This window comes from Pongo abelii, chromosome 13 (genome assembly GCF_028885655.2).
Source record: "Pongo abelii isolate AG06213 chromosome 13, NHGRI_mPonAbe1-v2.0_pri, whole genome shotgun sequence".
NCBI lineage: Eukaryota > Metazoa > Chordata > Mammalia > Primates > Hominidae > Pongo > Pongo abelii.
The window spans coordinates 73,667,772-73,687,773 of NC_071998.2; the positions used below are offsets into that span (position 1 = coordinate 73,667,772).

At 40.4% G+C, this 20,002-nt stretch overlaps 1 protein-coding gene across 3 annotated transcripts in view; it reads right to left on the minus strand.

Annotated features, from left to right (window-relative positions):
• Window positions 1–11,296: 11,296 nt before the first annotated feature.
• FRMD3 (FERM domain containing 3) overlaps window positions 11,297–20,002 on the minus strand; it is a 309,481-nt gene continuing 300,775 nt past the window's right edge. Inside the window, exons 14-15 of one of the 3 annotated variants that reach the window (XM_009244544.3) lie at window positions 16,373–16,834; window positions 11,297–11,553 (exon numbers count right to left, since the gene is read on the minus strand). In XM_009244544.3, coding sequence (XP_009242819.1) covers window positions 11,540–11,553; window positions 16,373–16,834 — 476 coding nt within the window. In that variant the 3' untranslated portion in view covers window positions 11,297–11,539. 3 annotated transcript variants of the gene reach the window in all.

The window sequence follows — 20,002 nt, forward strand, 5'->3', positions numbered from 1 at the left end:
GCAGCCTGGTTAATAATATAAGCACTTCTAGAAAGCGGAGCTTGGATGCAGAGCAGAGCCTAGGGCTGTAAATGGAAGAAGCTCTCAGCCCCACTTCCTAGTTTACAGTTAGGGTTCAGAACAAAGAATCCACGCTTGTAAAGCAATAATGTTCCCCTTGAGGGGAACATTACACTGCCCTTCAGTTCACGTGTATTATTTCTCAGCCCCCTGAGCTTTATCGTTTATTGGGCAATCAGGTGGGACTTCAGGATTGATGGAGCCAAGCCCTAGCCTTGGCTGAACCCTGGGTAACTATGAGCCTCACCTGACCACCTTCAGGAGGCAGCGCGATGGTGAGACACTAATGGGGATCGCCATAGCTTCAATGACTATAAAATCAGGACCTGTCATATCTGCATAGCCTCTCTTAGAGGTTTATGGGACCCTCAGCTCAATAGAGTGAGATAATCTGAGATAATCTATGGGTCTCTAGTACCTTATGCATTTACTATACGTTATTTTGATAACCTGTTTATAGGTCTGACTTCTATTATTTCATGTATAGGCGTTGTCAACTTAAAATCATGAGATCTTAAATTTGGAGAGGAGACTTTATTTCTTATAACAAGTTGCAGCTTGCAGGGTGGCCATCCTGACAGGTAGAAGCTAGCCTCTGGCAGAGACCAATAGCAGGCACTTCAGAGGAAAAAAGGGAGAGGTTGAGATTTATGCCCAAGGAAATTCGCTATACATACATATTCAGTAGGTTATAGGAGAATCTTAGGAATATTTATGAAATAGTCAATACATACACACAGAATGAACATGTATGTAACATACAACCCATGTTCACTTTGGGGTGGAGACAACATTAAGATACAGTAAAATTTAGGCCACACACATCAAAAGGTGAAGCAGGGACATGAAAGTAATCAACGCTCAGCCTCTGTAAATCAGCCAGAACCAGTCTGTGATCTCTTAGAAGAAAGTTACTGAAATCAGTCTCTTGTCCAGTCAGAGCTGTAGTTATGCCTTGTGGAGCATGAGGTCAGTTAGTCAGTGTCTGGTGGTTGGTGAGCTGCAATTATTTCAATATTGCTTATCTGGAGACCAGTGCTTATTTTGCTGGTAGAGAAAAAGAAAAACCTTGAGACAGTTAGAACATAGTTTATTCTTTAACTGTAGGGGCTGTAGGACTTAACCCTTGCGTACTACCACCTTAGGTCTTGGGTTCAAGTTCCAGACCACTGCAATAAAGTGACTGTCACAATAAAGCAAGTCACACAAATGTTATGGTTCCCCAGAGCATATAAAAGTTACATTTACAAGATACTGTAGTTTTTTTAAGTGTACAATAGCATTATGTCTTTAAAAAGTACATACTTTAACTTAAAAGTAATTTCTTGCTAAAAATTGCTAATGATCATCTGAGCCTTCAGTGAGTGTAACGCTTCCTTTCACTTGAACACTTAGAGAGGCCATTGTGGGGTAATTACTTGGCCTAATTTCAATATTGCTGTATCTCAGGGAATAGGGAAGCCTGGGGCAAAGGAGAAAGATGGGGGAACAGCTGGCAGCTGGTCAGTGAGGCAGTCAAGACACATACAAGACACATAATTTACTAATTAAGTTCACTGTCTTCTGTGGGTTTGGTTCATGGTTCCCCAAAACAACTACAATGGAACATCAAAGATCATTGATCACAGACAGCCATAACAGCTATAATAATAATGAGAAAGTTTGAAATATTGTGAGAATTACCAAAATGTGACACAAAGACACCAAGTGAGCACGTGCTATTGGAAAAATGGTGCCAACAGACTTGTTGACACAGGGTGTGCCTTCAAAGTAAAAAACAATATCTGCAAAGCACAATAAAGCAGAGCACAGTGGAATGAAGTATGTCTGTAAAGGAAACCTGTATGCAAGCAAAGAGGCAGAGATCAAAGGGAGCCAGTCCTACTTAAATAGAAAGTAATGTCTAAGAAGATGATAGGGCACGCGCCTTTCTCTTGTCCTTGGAGCTATTTATGGAACTCCCCCCTGGAGGAACGTAGACTCTTTCCTTCAAGCTAGAATTAGCATGTCTGCAAAAGGATTTAGATGATCTGCTGCTGGTGGAGGAGTAGGGCAGTCCGTGTGGACTCCCATGAAGGGAGCAATTTGCACCCAACTTAAATTTGATCTGGACACAACAAGCCAAACTTTTGGAAACTTAATCCTTTGGCAGGACCTGTGGGCTAGGGGCCCAAGACCTGATGGGCATGCTGTTTAGAGAAGCCAAAAATCAGCAGTTGAAAAGAGAAACTGACTTTTGTTGTGATTGGAGCTAAAGCAATGGACCATGCCAAGAGGCTCATGGGATGGCCGACAGCTGATCAGGGGCAGGATTCTGAGGCTGTGTGTCAGAAGAATTGGATGCTTGCAGCCAACTAGGATACATAAAACAGTAGAATGGAGAGAAGTCATGCACCAGAGTAAATAGGGTCTTCCTAAAATGAGACTCTTCTGCCATGGGGGAGGTTAGAGGTAGGCATTTGGTAGCTGCAGAAAGCCTGGGATCAAGACAGACAGGTGTATTTTCATTGTGAAAAACTGTAAAGCAGAAAACTCTGAGATACCCTCTGCTTAGTCCTTCGGCCCCACATTGAAGGACTTAGCATTATTCCAATTCTGAAAAATTAAAATCCAAAGTTAGCATTGGTTATTCCTGGGGAGTAAGATTATGGGCGGTTTTTATTTTGCTCTTTGTAACTTCCTTTATCAATTCTTTATCAAGCTTACTGCCATGGATTTGGATTCTTTTCATCATCAATTGTTTTAATTGGAAAGAAGGCAGAGCCTTTTAGAGAATAAGTGATAGAAATGTCTGGCCTTTGTGTGTGTGTGTGTGTGTGTGTGTGTGTGTGTGTGTGTGTACACATATATAGAAAGAGGGAAAAACAGAAAGGCAAAGAACATTCCACTTCAGGAAGACTTAGCACAGCCCAGAGAAACTATCCCATGGAAGAGGAAGGAAGTTTCAGGGCTGATTGAACCCTCCGAAAAAGTGCCAATAGGGAAAAATATTTGAAGATGGCCTTGGCTATGTTTTCTATTCTATGGTCTTCTATATCACTTCTCCAGCTCATGGGAACCAACTCACACTGGCAAGACAGAAGCTAAATTTCACTATGCTCTGTATCCCCCTAAATTCCCTCCTTTGGTACATCCTCTTTTCCAAAACCTTCCCTATAGTTCCTTCTGCTTAAAACCACTTCCTCCACTGAAGAATATGTTTACCAACCTCCTTGTTCAAGGCAGGGACACCTTTATACAATATCTTTCCTAGGCCCCATAGTTGACTGAATCTCTGAGACCCAGGTTAGCCTTCTACCAACAATCCTGACCACATGCTCAGCAGCATGGCGGCCACTGGAATGTCCCTGCCCCCTGTTGCCCTAGCTTGGGGCTTCCTCCCCTCCTTCAGATAGCTCTGCCACCCCCACTCCCCCTCTCCTCTGCAGCTCAATTTAAAGGCCAGAGCAGGTAAGGTCTGCAGCAGCGTCCCAGTGGATAGATCTGAAAACTGGAGGGCACAAAGACTTCTCTGCCCCCTGACCCACATAATCCACTACCTAACTGACCCATACTCTGTGCACAGAAGGCCTGTCTGGCTATTGCAGCTTCCCCAGTACTACCGATGTCCATTCTGCCTCTGTTAGGGCTCCCTCCTGCTGTTCCATACTCTGTGCCCAGGAGGGCTCTCCTGTGTGTTCGGTCCACAATGGCCCCTTTCTGTTCTTCAGGCATTCCATCATGCTCCCCCTCAACCCTGGATGCCAATCCTCCACATGCCCACACAGTTAACTCCTGCACCCCCAAGGTTATTTTTCAACCCTCACCCCTGACTTCTGGCATCCCCCATTTTGGAATCCCCAGTGTCTATTGTTTACAACTTTATGTCCATGTGTACCCATTGTTTAGCTCCCACTTACAAATGAGAACATACAGTATTTGATTTTCTGTTTCTGAGTTATTTTACTTAGAATCATGGTCTCTAGCTCACTGAAAAAGTGAGGCCTCCCCAACCACATGCCCCAGCACTTCTCTCCCCCATCCTCACTTATTATTTCTCTTTTGCATTTATCACTTTTATCACTACCTGATACCTTTCTTGTGTATCTTTTATGTAATTCTTTTCTTAGGAATTTCTTATTTAGTTACTGTCTGTATCCTCCCACTAGAATTTAAGCTCCATGATACCTAGGATTTTTATCTGCTTATTCACTGTTACATGTTTTACACCCAACGGGGAATATATATATATACGTATATATATATACGTATATATATATATTCCCCGTTGGGTGTAAAACATATATATATATAGAGAGAGAGAGAGAGAGAGAGAGAGAGAGAGATCAGTAGCCCAGCTTCTGATCTGTTTTGTTTGTACTTTTCACTCAGTTTCACACAGTGACACTAACTGCCAGGTAACTGTCTCTCAGGACATTTGTGCTTTGAGTCTGTGCAACTCTGGACCATCTCTGCAGGGTAAAAGATGTGCCTGTTGCTAAGAGGAGGAGCCCTGCAGCAGGAATCCAGTGCCAGCTGACCTGGGAGCAACCTGATCTCCAGAAAGCATACCTGTTATACTCAAATGGGCCTTCCAGATGAGCCCTGTAAGGATATGCATGATAGCAAAAGCTCAGGAAATTCCACAACAGCTCTGAGATAAGTGCTGTAGTTAAACATAATTTTAAAGATGAGGATGCCAAGACTTCAAGAGATCAAATGAGTTACCTAAAGTTACACCTAAGAAGAACAGGAAAGCTGAGACCAGAGAGCCGAGGCCATCTGGCTGGAGAGCCTGAGCTCTTAGCTGTCACATTACACCGACTTTCTGTTCCAGATAGGCCAGCTACTTCTATCTTTATATCAGTATCTCCTAGGCAGCAATTTTATACTCTGGCCTTTTGTCATTTTTACAGAAGCACTAATAATGATGCACAAAATTATTTTGTGTAAAAAATTAAAATTTTTGTTTTTAATAGTTTTTGTAGAATCTATTAAAATATTAATATTAATAGTTCATAATAAAATATTAATAGTTACTTCATAATAGCTTAAGTAACTATTAAACAAAAGATAAAAATTTATTAGAAGTAAACATCAGTGGTATAAATCAAATTATTTACTCTTTATGGACAAATATTACTTATCACTAAAACGAAACTGGGTTCAGCATTATCTATTTTTCATTTTGATAGAATTAAGTACTGACAAAACTTGCTGACAAATAGAAATGGAAAGGCTCTTGGTTATAATAAAGCTACTCAACTCTTACTCCTCATAAAATATGTTAAAAAATAACATAGTGAACCACAACAAAAATAATTTTTGCTAACAGCTTTGTTGAGCTATAATTAACATACAATAAATAATGCATAAAATTCGTTGGTCTTTGTTCACAGAGTCATGCGACCATCACAACTACATAATTCAAAAAAAAATTTTATCACCCAAAAAAGAAACTCTGTACCTATTAGCAGTCATTCTTCATTCTCCCTACCCTTGGAAATGACTAATCTACTTTCTGTCTCTATAGATTTGCCTACTCTGGACATTTTATATAAATCAAATCATGCAACAGATGGCCTTTTGCTTTTGGCTTCTTTTACTTAGCATAATGTTTTTGAAGTTCATCTATGGTGTAGCATGTACCAATACTTTATTCATTTTTATGGAATGGATACACCACATTTGTTTATGCAATTTATGAATCGATGGACATATGGGTTGTTTCCACTTCTGTGCTATTATGCAAAGTGCTGCTATGAAAATTACTCATTTTTTTGTGTAAATATATGTTTTCTGTTCTCTTGAGTATATACCTAAGAGTGGAATTGCTGGCTTGTATGGTAACTTTATGCTTAACTTTTTGAAGAACTGCGAAACTGTTTTCCAAAGTAGCTGCACAATTTTTTTTTTTTTTTTTAGACGGAGCCTCGCTCTTTCGCCCAGGTTGGAGTGCAGTGGCGCCATCTCCGCTCACTGCAAGCTCCGCCTCCCGGGTTCACGCCATTCTCCTGCCTCAGCCTCCCGAGTAGCTGGGACTACAGGCGCCCGCCACCGCGCCCGGCTAATTTTTTGTATTTTTAGTAGAGACGGGGTTTCACCGTGTTAGCCAGGATGGTCTCGATCTCCTGACCTCGTGATCCACCCGCCTCGGCCTCCCAAAGTGCTGGGATTACAGGCGTGAGCCACCGCGCCCAGCCTAGTAGCTGCACAATTTTACATTTTTACCAGGAATATATGAGGGTTTCAATTTCTCCACATCCTCACCAACACTTCGTGGCCTGTCTTTTTATTATAGCCATTCTTGTGGGTGTAAAGTGGAATCTCATTGTGGCACTGATTTGCATTTCTTTAATGACTAATGATATTGGACATCTTTTCGTGTGCTTACTATCCATTTGCATATTTCCTTTACCAAAATGTCTATTGTGATAACATTTCCTACTTTAAAAATTGGTTATGTTTTTTATTATTGAGTGGTAAGTATTCTTTATATATTATGGGTACAAATTCCTTATCGGATGTATGATTTAAAAATATTTTCATCCCTTCAATGTTTTGTCTTTTCACTTTTCTTGATGGTGTCTTTTAAAGCACAAAAGTTTTTAAATTTATCTATTACTATCTAATTTACCTGTTTTTTATTTTGTCTCTAGTGCTTTTGCTGTCCTTAGAAACCATCCTCTCTAATCAAAGGTTACAAAGATCTGATCTTATGTTTCTTCTAAAAGTTTTGTAAATTTTATTAAACACAAGGTCTATGATTTATTTTGTGCTAATTTGTGTATACAGTGTGAGAAATTGGTCCAATTTTATGATTTCGCTCTTAGATATCAGTTGTTGAAAAGACTGTTCTTTCCCCTTAGAATTGTCTTGGCATCTTGTTCACAATCGATTGTTCACGAATGCATAGTTTTGTTTCTGGACTCTCAGTTCTATTTTACGGATGTATATGTCTATCCTGATGTTGGTACCACACTGTCATGATTACTGCAGCTTTGCATTAGGTTCTGAAATTGGGAAGTGCGAGTCCTTCAACTTTGTTCTTTTTCAAGATTATTTTGGTTAGTCTGGACCTTTTACATTTCCATATAAAATTTTAGGACTAATTTGCCAATTTCTACAAAACAGGAAGCTGACATCTGCTAGGGATTGCCTTGAATCTGAAAATCAATTTCGGGAGTATTGCTATCTTAACAATATTAAGTTTTCCATCCACGAACGTGTGATGTCTTTTCATTTGTTTAGGTCTTCTTTTTTTCAGTGAAGTTTTGCTGTTCACAATGTACAAGTCTTGTTACAGTCAGTAGCTAGTCAGACATGAACAGGGCAGGAAACACCAGGAATGTCAGGCGAACATCAGGTGATGGTCAGGCGGTTCTTAACTGTCTTTCTAAAATAATCGGTCACAGCCAGCACCAGGGAGAGACAATCTCCCAATAGAGAGAAAAAACCTGAAACTGGCTATCAGCAGCTTCCCAAAAAGATCTCAGGAGTTGGACAAATGGGCTCAATCATGCACAATAAGAGATAAAATGGTGGAGTTTAACTGGTACATGACCTTCCTCTAGAAACTGGTAAGGGAATGCCTCAAGTGAGCATGTGTGCAATTTCAGTAAACATATTGCACATGCAGCCACACTGTGCATGCAGATAGCTCTGCCCAAGGGAAGACCCAGGGGAGAAGTAATGCAAGACCCTGGAAGCATGCCAGTGTATAAAACCCCAAGTCGAAAGGTCAAACAGTGCACTTGATCGCTCAAGTCCCCTGCTTGGCCCTCTTCCAAGTGTACTTTACTTCCTGTCATTCCTGCTGTAAAGCTTTTAAATAAACCGTCACTCCTGCTCTAAATCTTGCTCGGTCTCGCACTCTGTCTTACGCCCCTCAGTTGAATTCAAGTATGATAGCTGTGGAGTTTTCAGAGTCTTTACTAGATTGAGGATATTTTTTTCTATTCATTGCTTATTTTTTTTTAATTGTGAAAGAGTGTTGGATTTTGTCAAGTGCATTCTCTGCATCTGTTGAGAGGATCATGCAATTTCTGTCCTTTATTCTACTAACATGGTATATTTCACTGATTGACTTTCATGTGTTAAGCAACCTTGCATTCCTGGGATAAATCCCACTTGATCAAGGTATATAATCCTTCCCATATGTTGCTGGATTCAGTTCAATTGTAATTTTTTTTTGTTAGGGATTTTTTTCATCTATAGTCATTGGATACATTTGTCAGCACTTTTGTTTTCTTGTAATATCTTTGGTTTTGGCATCAGAATGATACTGACCTCAGAGCATGGGGAATTGCCCTCTCCCTTCTGTTTTTTGGCAGTTTGTGAAGTGCTGTTTGTTTTTTAAAAGTGTGGTATAATTGACCAGTGTAGCTATCATCACCTGCACTTTTCATTGAAGACATAATTTTTTATTACTAATTCAATCTTTTACTTGTTATAGATCTATTGCAATTTTCCATCTCTTTGTAAGTTAGTTTAGTTTGTGTCCCTCAAGAAGTTTTTCTGTTTTGTCTAGGTTAGATAAATTGTTAATACACAACTTTTCATAGTGTTTCGTTGTATTCCTTTTTATTTCTGGAAGGTCCATAATGACATCCTCTATTTCGTTCCTGGTTTTAGTAATTGTAATACTCTCTTTTTACCTTGGTTAATCTAGCTAAAGGCTTGTTCATTTTATTGACATTTTTCATTTTAAAGAACGAACTTTTGGTTTTATAGATTTTACCTATTGTTTTTCTATTCTCTTAATCCCCAATGTAACAAAATGGAGAGGTGGGACCTTTAAAAGGTGATTTGGTCCTGAGGGCTCTGTTCTCAGGAATATATTCATGCTGTTATCAAAGGAGTGGTTTCCTGATAAAAGGATGATTTTGGCCCTGTTCCCTTCTCTGTCTCTCATCTGTGTGATGCCTTCAACCATGCTATGATGCAGCAAGAAGGCCCTCAACAGATGTGTCCCCTCAATATTGATCTTCCCACTTGATCGCGGTATATAATCCTTCCCACGTGTTTCTGGATTCAGTTTTCTGAGTTCAGCCTCCGGAACCACGAGCCAATGAATTTCTGTTCTTTGTACATTACCCAGTCTCAGGTATTCTGTTATAGCAACACAAAATGGACTAAGACAAGTTAAGTGCTCTGCTCCACAGTCATTCAAGGTTCTAAGTTTCTGGCAGCTCTGACATCCTCAACTGGGAGCTTAAAGGTCACTTTAAGTGTTGACATTTAGTGACAGATGGAGGCTGACAACTAGCCAAAGGCTTGGAAGCAATATGATTACTTATTCAAATTCTATTGGCCAAGACTCAGGGATATAGCCACATTGAACTAAATAGGGTAGGGAAGAACTAGGAAATGTAGTCTAATCTTATGGCAGGAAGAAGAGGAAATGATTTTGACGATTAGCTGCCAGCCTCTGCCATAAGAAATTTGCAAAAGTGGGGGATTTGGAGTAAAATGTGTACAGTGTATCTCCAGGCCTCTTGAGACAGGCAGAGATGTGGGAACATCTGGCCTGTTGGGGCAGACTTTCTGAAAGGCAGCTTTTTAGGTGTGATTCCTTGTACTCATTGATAGTGTTTGGTTCACATTACAGCTTATGTTCTGGGAAGAGTGTGTATGGAACATTTGGCTTCAAACAAATGCCCAGAAAACTGACACTTCTTATTATAAATGATCAAGTTGGCTTTCTGTGAAACTAAGTCTTCAGTGTATTTAGTGTGAGTCAGTTGCTCACAGTTAAACTGATCGTTAGTGTTCTGTATGTGCAGATCATAAATGTTAAATTGAGCAGCATGAACGTAAAAACAGCATTGAGATTATTCTGTCTTCCTACCTCACATTAAACAAGAAATTAAGTATTATTAATGGTAAACAAATTGAGTCCGGGCACGGGGACTCATGCCTATAATCCCAGCACTTTGAGAGGCCGGGGTGGGCAGCTCACTTGAGGTCAGGAGTTCGAGAACAGCCTGGCCAGCACGGTGAAATCCCCATCTACTAAAAATACTAAAATTAGCTGGGCATGGTGGCACACGCCTGTAATCCTAGCTACTGGGGAGGCTGAGGCATGAGAATCGCTTGAACCTGGGAGGCAGAGGTTGCAGTGAGCCAAGATCACACCAATGCACTCCAGCCTGGAGAACAGAGTGAGACACTGTCTCAAAAAACAAACAAACGACAACAACAAAAAAACAAATTGAGTATGTAGCATTAATGCCAGAAGGTCACATAAAATAATCTTCTCTGTAATTTATACTCACATCAAAACACGATGTAATGAATTTTGGTGAATTTTAATCTGACTCTTGATGGGAAGTAGAACAACTATAGAGCAACAGTTCTTCCCTATTTTGTCAACACTGTAGAGAAACATACTGCAGGAGTTTTTGAGAGAAGGCATTTAGTTAATCAGGCAAAGTCTTACAGGTCGAGTGCCTGGAACAGTCCTAGTAACACCTGTTGCTGTGACATCATCATTAAAAACATCCCCTTTTACTCCCAAAAGAGTTCAGGTTTGAATGATAAATTATATGGTAACCCTATGAGCTGGGAGCAGTGCCTTTGTGTGGCCACCCCTCTTCAGGGTCTGGTTCACAACCTTGCAGGACCAGAAAATCAGGGTGTTAGGAAACTCAGGCTGATTGAGGAGAGGATGGGAGGTGATTCACACCAAGGGAATTCCAAGAGACGGATGCTTAAATCAGAACACTAACTTTCTAACTTATGAAGAATGTAGCTGCCAAGGGAAGTAGAAACTAATGTTAGTTTGTATGTTCTCACCCTTGAAGGGTGGTCTCTGTGGAAAGACAATGATCATAATCATAAGTCTGTGGGTGAGAGGAATCAGGCAATGGGTGTTTTCTGGAGAAGCTGCTGGAATTTGCAAGCCATGTTTCATTACTTGGTACCCAAAGAAAGCATACTTTTGTCCTACTAGGAGTTTTCCTTTATAACAGTGAAAATGGCCTCAGTTCCCTTTCCAGAGAGAAATTTAGAATAAGCATCAACTAAAGGTAAAGAATAGCGATGTGTGATTCCAACCAACCTTCTGTTCTTTACTAATAATAATGGATAAGCTCTCTCACCCATTGGCAAGAACTCTCAGGGCTGATGTCAGTGGCAGACCATCCCCTGATGCCTGAGGTTCAGCCAGGAGCAAGCTTCTCCACTCTCACCTTGCTTATAACATTGGAGGTTGCAGAGATCCAAAATATTCACCGCCATCCCTGCCACCACCCCAGTTCCCAGTAGATAATAGATACAATAGCCAGGAGAGGGTTAAAAGCAGCTTTATTAATGGATTGAAGAGCACAGCTGGGATCTGAGGCCTAAGCAAGGTTCCTTTCTTCTTCTCTGAAGTGACGGCTGCCGAGCCCACTGGGTGGGGCCCACCGAACTTACCCACCCAGTCACAGACGGAGGCTGGAACATGGAGAGCCGAGTCTTGGCTGAGCTCACCACGGGCAGGTTCTGCTGGGTCTGTTTACTGCATGGAGACTGGAAGCCCAAATGCAGGTCCAAGAGAAAAGGAGAGAGGGAGAGAGAAAAGAAGCAGGAGGACAAGTAAGCAGCGACCTTCAGCACATTGTCTCCACCCTGTAGAGAATGGCCCAGAGGGACTCAAGCCCCGTCAACCACAACCATCCCAGAAGTCACCCCAGGGGTGGAAGACTCTCCCCAGTACTTTTTCTCCAGGGTGGGAATGTTGGTGGGAGAGTCTTCCTCTATTTGGCTAAGGAGAAAATGTAGGAATAAAGCAAGAGTTTCCTCCAGGCAGTGACACTGGGTCAGGAGTTCAATGAACTGCTCAATGAGTAAGTGGCCAAGCGCCATTTTGTGTGAGCCTTTTGAGTCAGCAGACACTAACCCAAACAAAGGCACGGGCTTGAGATGCTGGAGTCAGAACTATAGGTCCATAAGCTTCCTCACATCTGAATGCTAATCACTGAATTCCTTTTCTTGCCTGTAGTCTAGAGCCTATACTTCTAAGGTCTGCTGAATAAGGCATGAGGCCACCATAGCTAAGGGCCAATTCTGCTTGACTTCTATTGTATTCCTGCAATTAAGAGAACTCCCCCACCCCTTTTGTTTCATTCCAAGTAACACCTTTTGGTTTAACTGTCAGGTATGGAGTTGTTAGCTTTGCGCCAAACCTAAGCAGAAGACCTGTCAAGGCTACACTGGGCAGAGGGGAGGATAGAAGTGGAATCATGACCAGCCTGACCAACACGGAGGAACCCAGCCTCTATTGAAAATACAAAAAAATTAGCTGGATGTGGTGGTGCATGCCTGTAATTCCATCTACTCAGGAAGCTGAGGCAGGAGAATTGCTTGAACCCAGGAGGAGGAGGTTGCGATGAGCCGTGATCGCGTCATTGCACTCCAGCCTGGGCAACAAGAGCAAAACTCCATCTCAAAAAAAAAAAAGAAGTGGAATCATGAGATTCTTCCAGGGTGCATGAACAGATAGAGAAGTTTAATGGCAAGTATCACAGAGTTGAGTCTCATGCAGCTCTCTCTGATGCAGGAAGGCACCCTTTTCTGGCCAGTGATGAAAACATATTAATTTCTAGCACTCTGAAATCCATGCTCCTATCTGTCAGTCAGAATACCCCTCTTCTATTTTTTCTGTGCTTTTCTATTTCTCTGGTTAACTTAATATCATGAATTAGATCAAGGTTTATTTTATGTTTGAGCACATTTTCAGTGCTAGTATTCCTGCTTTGGGCCTGGATGACTTCTGCAAAGGGTTAATCTAATCTATTACCTGGGATTTTTTTTTTAATACTATCACCATTATATGTTGACCTCATTTCATGGTCCTAGAGGGAATCCTTTTATAGTTTCCAACAACCTGACTATACAACTTTACTGTAAATAAAACTGAATGATTGCAAAAAATTTTACCCCAGAGTATTTTTATTAGGGATTCCTGCCACCATATTAACATATAAAACAATCTGGATGTTGACATAGAAATGCAAATTTCACTATACAAAGGTAAGGCTCCAATCACAGTAACATGGCCCCCATATCTCTAGTATTTCAATGAAATAAACTCATTGTGAATTCACCCCGAGTTGTGTTTATAAATATTAGACAAACCACAAAATATATTCCAAATACATAACATTTTACAATATTTTTCAAGCACAGACAAATACATACTTTACCTACATTGTTTTCATGATCCAACTTGCATTAGCACTAAAGGCAATATTGTGTGTGTATATGTATTTGCCATATAAGTGTGTGTGTATTATATACATTTATTTATATCCACAAATGTACACACAGTGGCATTTATGGAAAATTTAACCCTTTCAGGCTGTGGGTTTTACCCACCATAGTATCTGAGAGGGAGAAGAACCAATAATATGTCTCAAATTCCTCAATTAGGGCAAAATAAGCACAATTATGCATGAGGGGCATATATGTTGTGCCTATTCAAAGACACACATATATACAGATTTATATATAAACACACATATACCAATAATATGGAATATACATATACTCACACACTTGCTTTAAACTCTGTATCTCACTCTATAATATACTGTCCATCTCTGGAAGCAGTCTTTTCCTCATTCGATTCAGGCAACTGGTGACTATCTTCTAACAAAACTTAAATGGATGTTTCTAAAAGGCTCTGATTCTATGCCGAGCAAATGGCATTTCAAGATTCCAGTTTAACTTTTGATGGCTGTTTAAATTCAGCAGACCCTATTCTGTCAACTTCTTCACTTAAAAACATTTCTATTCAACAATGAAGTTTCCACCTAAGAGAAAAGAGATGTTAGCTGGAAATGTTAAAATAATATATTTATTACTCCTTAAGATAAATCTGCATGGTTGGATTACATGTGATATTTATACTATCATATTTTTTAAGTATTTTACAATGGAAAATATATTATTTCCATAATTTAAAAAATATTATATAATATTATTTTGAAAGACTGAGGGCCAGATGATTTGTCATAGTCAGAAGTTTAGAGAAAATTATATGACGCATGATCAGAAGAGGACTAATTTTGTGCAGACTACACTGAAGTTGCCTTATGTCAGAAAGGATGACTTAGAAGTCGTATGAGAAAAGAAGGAGAAAAACACAAATTTCAATTTCAAAGCTAGCCATCTGCAAGCTTCCAAAATAAATTGTTGAGGATTCCAATCACAGAAAATATATTTCTAAATCAGTATCAAATTTCAGGTAGTAAACAATCTTTATTTAAAAAGCAAAATAAATCACTGAAAGCATATAGAAAAGGAAACCCCTCAAACTTAATGGCAAATATATATTGTCATTTGCTCAACTGCAGGCTTCACGAACTGAGTTTCAAAACTTATTTCCAAAATTAAATGTCCAGTGAAGCACTCAGAGCTCCACTGAGTGAGTGGAAATGGAATGCCCAGTTTAGAAATCATGCTAATGATAGGGTTGGAATGTCATTAGCTAGAGAGAGCGATTCCAAGTGGGCCCTGTATCTTTGTATATTAAGGCAGTGGAATGTTTTCAATCCAGGGAGAAGCTCTATGCTCCATGGCATAAGCTCTAGACTCTTATCTTTCTCCCACATAACACAGTATCAGCAGGTAGTCTGCATGGGAAGGCATCAGTACATTGCTGATGGTACAATGCTCTGGTACCTTCCTTGATACCATTAAATTGTTGGATTAAATCCTTTCCATCATGGATTTAATGGTATCAAGGAAGGTACTAGAGCACTGGTCCCCTCTACTGTCTGGTTAGGGTCATGTCACTACTTTACCCAGGCTGAACTGGTATGTCATCTCATGAGGCCTCTCCAGTTTCTCTATGGAAGTCAAATTTTAAAACAACTGGGAAAGGAAAGGAGTATCAATGACTACCACAAAACATGATCACGGACATGTATCAAAAAGCCATTCATATTCTCTCTCTCTCTCTCACACACACACACACACATGCACACTCACATACAAACACACTTGTGAAGTTTCTTCTACAGAATCACAAAAAATGGCATGAGGGATCAAAATATTTACCTTAAAGTTTCTCCACTTTTATTTAGATCCACTTAAACATGTTCATGTTAACTCAGACAGCAAGTGCACTGCTCTTCACATCATTGAACGCTGGCATCACGATCACTTTCATAAAATAGACCATTCGCCTGCCACCATTGGCCTGCCAGCCTCACCAGAACTCATTTTTGCCACTTTCCATTTCTCCAGTTCCTATCTGCCTTCACTCTTGGGTTAATGTACACTGATATGCAACTGACTAGCACATCTGTTACCTTTTTTCCTTTAAACTCTCACTTTCTTTTTAAAACATCTGCTTCTCCAGCCAAAATATACGGACAGAATACAAATGAAAATAACAAGTCCTCTTGTCCCAATACTTTGAAAAATGGACCACCCTGAGTCCACTTGATGCTCTCAGTTTCTACATCCTCCAGTTCCATCCTCTGTTTTAGCAGCTTACTTACTATAGTGTCTTTCTACCCATTTTCTATCTCCTATGCAGATCATAACAAATTATGGTATTGTTCAGCCAAAAATATTTTTAAAAACAAAGTAGCGCCAAAACATTAAAAAAATTCTGATATACCTTTTGTGCATTAATCTTACAATCTGTACATGTAAATAACTCCAGGAGGCTTCTTTTTTTTTTTTTGCTAAAAATTTACCAAAATAGTTTGAACACATAAAAATATTTTTAAAAAAACAGAACCAAAAACCCAGCATAAATTTAGTTGTATAGGCATTGGTTAGAGGACACTGTTTTCACTAAGGATTATATTCAACAACTTTCTCTTGAGTCTTTACTAAAATCTGATTCTGAACCTTATAGCTTATAATGGTGCCAACTATTAGAAATGGGAATTCAGTCCAATGTATCATGTATTAGGATATAATAGATGAAGGGTATGTCTACACTATAATAAAAAATAAACATATTTTTGGTTATTTAAAGACCATCTTCCTAACCTGTAACTAAAATAACTGTATTTGATTTAAACTCATTTAAGTGCAGTGAATTATGGAAAGCTAACTTAAAGGTTTGAATAATCAATTATGAGTAAGGAACACCTGTTGACAGCCCCGTGACCCTTCAGAACCAGGCATTTGCTGAAAAAAAAAAAATCATTAGCATTGAATATAGCCCTTAGTCATGTGAGAGATTAACTTCATGAGCAACCCAGCATGTAGAGGATGCGGTGGACTTTCCCAGCGACCCACTCCTTGAGGGGACAGTAGTATTCATAGTGAAACTGCTCAAACTCTGGTGTCTGGCGGATTTCGCATAAGAAGGAGAGATCAATACCTGACTCCAAAAGGAGGAGGAGCAGGGGAAATACAAAGAGCAGCAGTCCGAGGCCCACCACAAGGAGCCTGGAAAAACTCTTGACCAGTGGGTTCACCCGAATATGGCCAGTCAGAATGTCATAGCTCCACGACAAAGCACGGCGAGCCTCCTTCAGCTCCTCTTCTTCAGCAATCAAAAAGGCGTTTTCATCTGCTTCCAGATCCTCAAATGAATCTGTGTCTTCTCTTTCCAACTCAAGCCTGGAAGGACAGTCAAAGAGCATGTCAATCTCATCGTCGTCCACAGGGGTAGGGAGAAGGCTGGCACTTGGGTTGTACACTAGTTCAGAGATGGTTAAAGGTTCTTCTTTTATTTTATCTTCCTCTTCACTAGGGGGATCTTCATACTCCTGGGCTGCCTTCACTGGGGAGCTGGAGATCAAGGGAGCAGAAATGTTCTCCTCTTTAGGCAATGGAACACCTGTAAAGAGACATTTTTTTTTCTAAATTTAAAATTTCAGATTTTCCCACAAAAATCTGCAGGAAGAAACAGAAAAACAAAAAACTAATGGGATTCAAGCAATCTGTGAAATTATTCTGTGGTATCCTAAGTTTTAACAAAGTCGTATCATAGTAAAAGACCCTGTACCATAAGTTCAAAGGTCAACATGCTAAACTCAAACTAACACTTCTCAAATGGTTGGCAATATTTACAACATTTAGGTGTGCAATTTTGATCTGCAAACCTTGAACCTTTGCCATGTTTGCTTGAATAAAATGATAATAAATTCACTATTATAATTATGAGCACTGTTTTTTTAGAGGTCAACAATATCACCCAATATAATATTATAGTAAAACTACAGAATCTGTCATTCAATGACAATCTCTTTATTATTCTGATGTATTGCTTTCTAGTCTTCATTCTAGACACAATTTTGTGTTCTAGTTTTATATATTTGCAATCATATTATATACCCAAGCTTAAATCATGCTCCTTGCATTTAAAATCTTAACATAAATATTTTCTATGTTTAAACAAATTCCCATTGGTATTATTTATAAAAGCTGCCAAATTTTTTATTTAGTTATGCAATAAATTAGTTGCCTATTGTCAAACATTTAGATTGCTTTGCAGTTGTAAGGAGAAAATGCTATAAGAGACATCTTTACATATAAAGCTTTTTTTCCCCTCTTGTTTTAGTTGATTTGCTATAGATAGATGCTAGAAGGGAAATTGCTTAATCAAAGGGTAAGAACTTTTTATAATGTTTATTGAGAGAGAGGTGTTTCTCAATGCCTCATTTTACTGATGGGAAATCGATTTACCTATGGTCAGACATAGGGCTAACTCTGCTAATTTTGAGTCTTGGATCCATAGTGGGAAATAAAGTTAGCATCAAAGAAGTGTCCTCCAGGATAGATCCACCATACAATCAAAATGGCAGCCAGGTGCGTTTAGGGAACCATAAACCAGCTTTTAATGAATCTATTATGTGATTTTTCTCTCTTCAAGGTGTAGAGGCATAACTTACTGGTTTTATCATTCAAAAATCAACATATTTTGTGATAGCTCTAGTCTGATAGCACTGAGAAGTCCAAATGAAAAATACTATAAAAATACAAGAAATATACGAAAGGTCAACAAGCACATGAAAGTATGCTGAACATCATTAATCATTAGGGAAATGCAAGTCAAAACCACAATAAGATGCCACTTTATGCCTACTCAGATGGCAACAGCTTTTTTAAAAACTGAAAATAACAAATGTTGGTGAGGATGTGAAGACATTAGAACCCTGCATATTGCCAGTAAAACTATAAATGCTTCTGGCCATTGTGAGAAAAAAATTGACGGTTCCTCAAAAAATCAAACATAAAGTTATCAGATGACCCAGCAATACCACTCTCAGGTACATACTCCAGAGACTTGAAAACAGGTACTCAGAATGCTGGGACCCAAGCTGGCCAATTAGAGGCAGCTGTGGTCTGCAGCACTCATGGAGATGAATAAAAAGGGGCTAGTAAATGCAGCACCTTCAACTGAGATACCCAGGTTCTCACATTGGGACTGACTGGGCAAACAACTCAACCCACAGAGAATAAAGAAAAGCAGAAGAGGGGGTGATGGCCCACCTGGAAGATGCACAGAAGCAAAGGAGACACCACCCCCACCCCCAGCCAAGTGCAGTGTTGAGTGATTATGTGACCCCACCCAGGAAACCACACTTCTCCTTTGGATCTTCGCAACCTGCGGATCAGGAGATGCCCTCGTGAGCCCAGGCCACCAGGGCCTTGGGTCTGATACACAGAGCTGTGTGGAGTCTCGGCAGAGCAGCCACTCAGGCACACACAAAGAGCCAGGAGTTTTACATACTCTGGCCCCAGGATCCCTGGCAAGGCGGGAAATCTATCTGTACATATCCCTAGGAAGGCGGTTGAATCCAGGAACCCAGGTAGCCTCATTCTGTGGGCCCCACTTCCATGGCACCTCACAAGTTAAGACCCACGGGTTTGGAATCCCAGCCAGCTAATGGCAGTAGGTTGGAGTCTGCTTGAGATGGGTCCAAGTTCCTGGGGAAAGGGATGGCTACCATCTATACAGCTTAGTTGACTCAGTTGCTCCAGCCTGCTGGCTGTGGAGAACAGAGACAGACCAGAAGAGGAAGGGTACCCCACAATGCAGCACAGCTGTCTTGCCAGATTGTGGCTGGACAGCTTCCTCAAGTGGGACCCCAATCCATTTCTCCTCACTGGATAGGACTTCCTTGTGGGGGCTTCACCCATTCCAGCCAGGGTTCTACAGATAGAGCTTTGATCTCTCCCTGAGATGGAGCTCCTAGGGGAAGTGGCAGTCACCATTTCTGTGGTTTGGTCCATTCAGCTGTTCCAGCCTGCCTGCTTTGGAAATAGAGGCAGTCTGAATGAGAAAGGATCCTGGCCAATGCAGCACACATGCTCTACCAAAAAGAGGTCAGACTGCTTCTTTGGGTAGGTCTGTGAGCCCAGTCCTACTGACTGAGTGGGACCTCACAACAGGTGGTCTCCAGCCACCTCCTACAGGTGCATACAGGCCAGCAACAAGTCAGTACACCCCTGGGATAGAGCTTCCAGTGGAAGAAGCTGGCTGCCATCTTTGCTGTTTCATGGCCTTCACTGGTGATACCTACAGGGATAGAAGAAACTAAGGCAACTGGAGTCTGAAGCAGAGCCCCAGCAAACTGCAGCAGCCCTAGAGTAGAGTGGACTGACTGTTAAAAGAAAAACAAACAAACAGAAAACAACAACATCAACAAAAAAGACCCCACAAAAACTTCATTCAAAGGTCAGCAACCACAAAGATCAAAGACAGATAAGCCCACAAAGATGAAAAGAATCAATGCAAAAACACTGAAAACTGAAAAAACCATAATGCCTCTTCTCATCCAAATGACCGCAATACCTCTCTAGCAAGGGCACAGAACTGGGCTAAGGCTGAGATGGATGAATTGACAGAAGTAGGCTTCAGAAGGTGGGTAATAACAAACATCACTGAGCTAAAGGAGTATGTTCTAACCCAATGCAAAGAAGCTAAGACTCATGATGATACAATACAGGGGCTGATAGCCCGAATAGCCAGGTTAGCGAGGAACATAATGGACCTGATGGA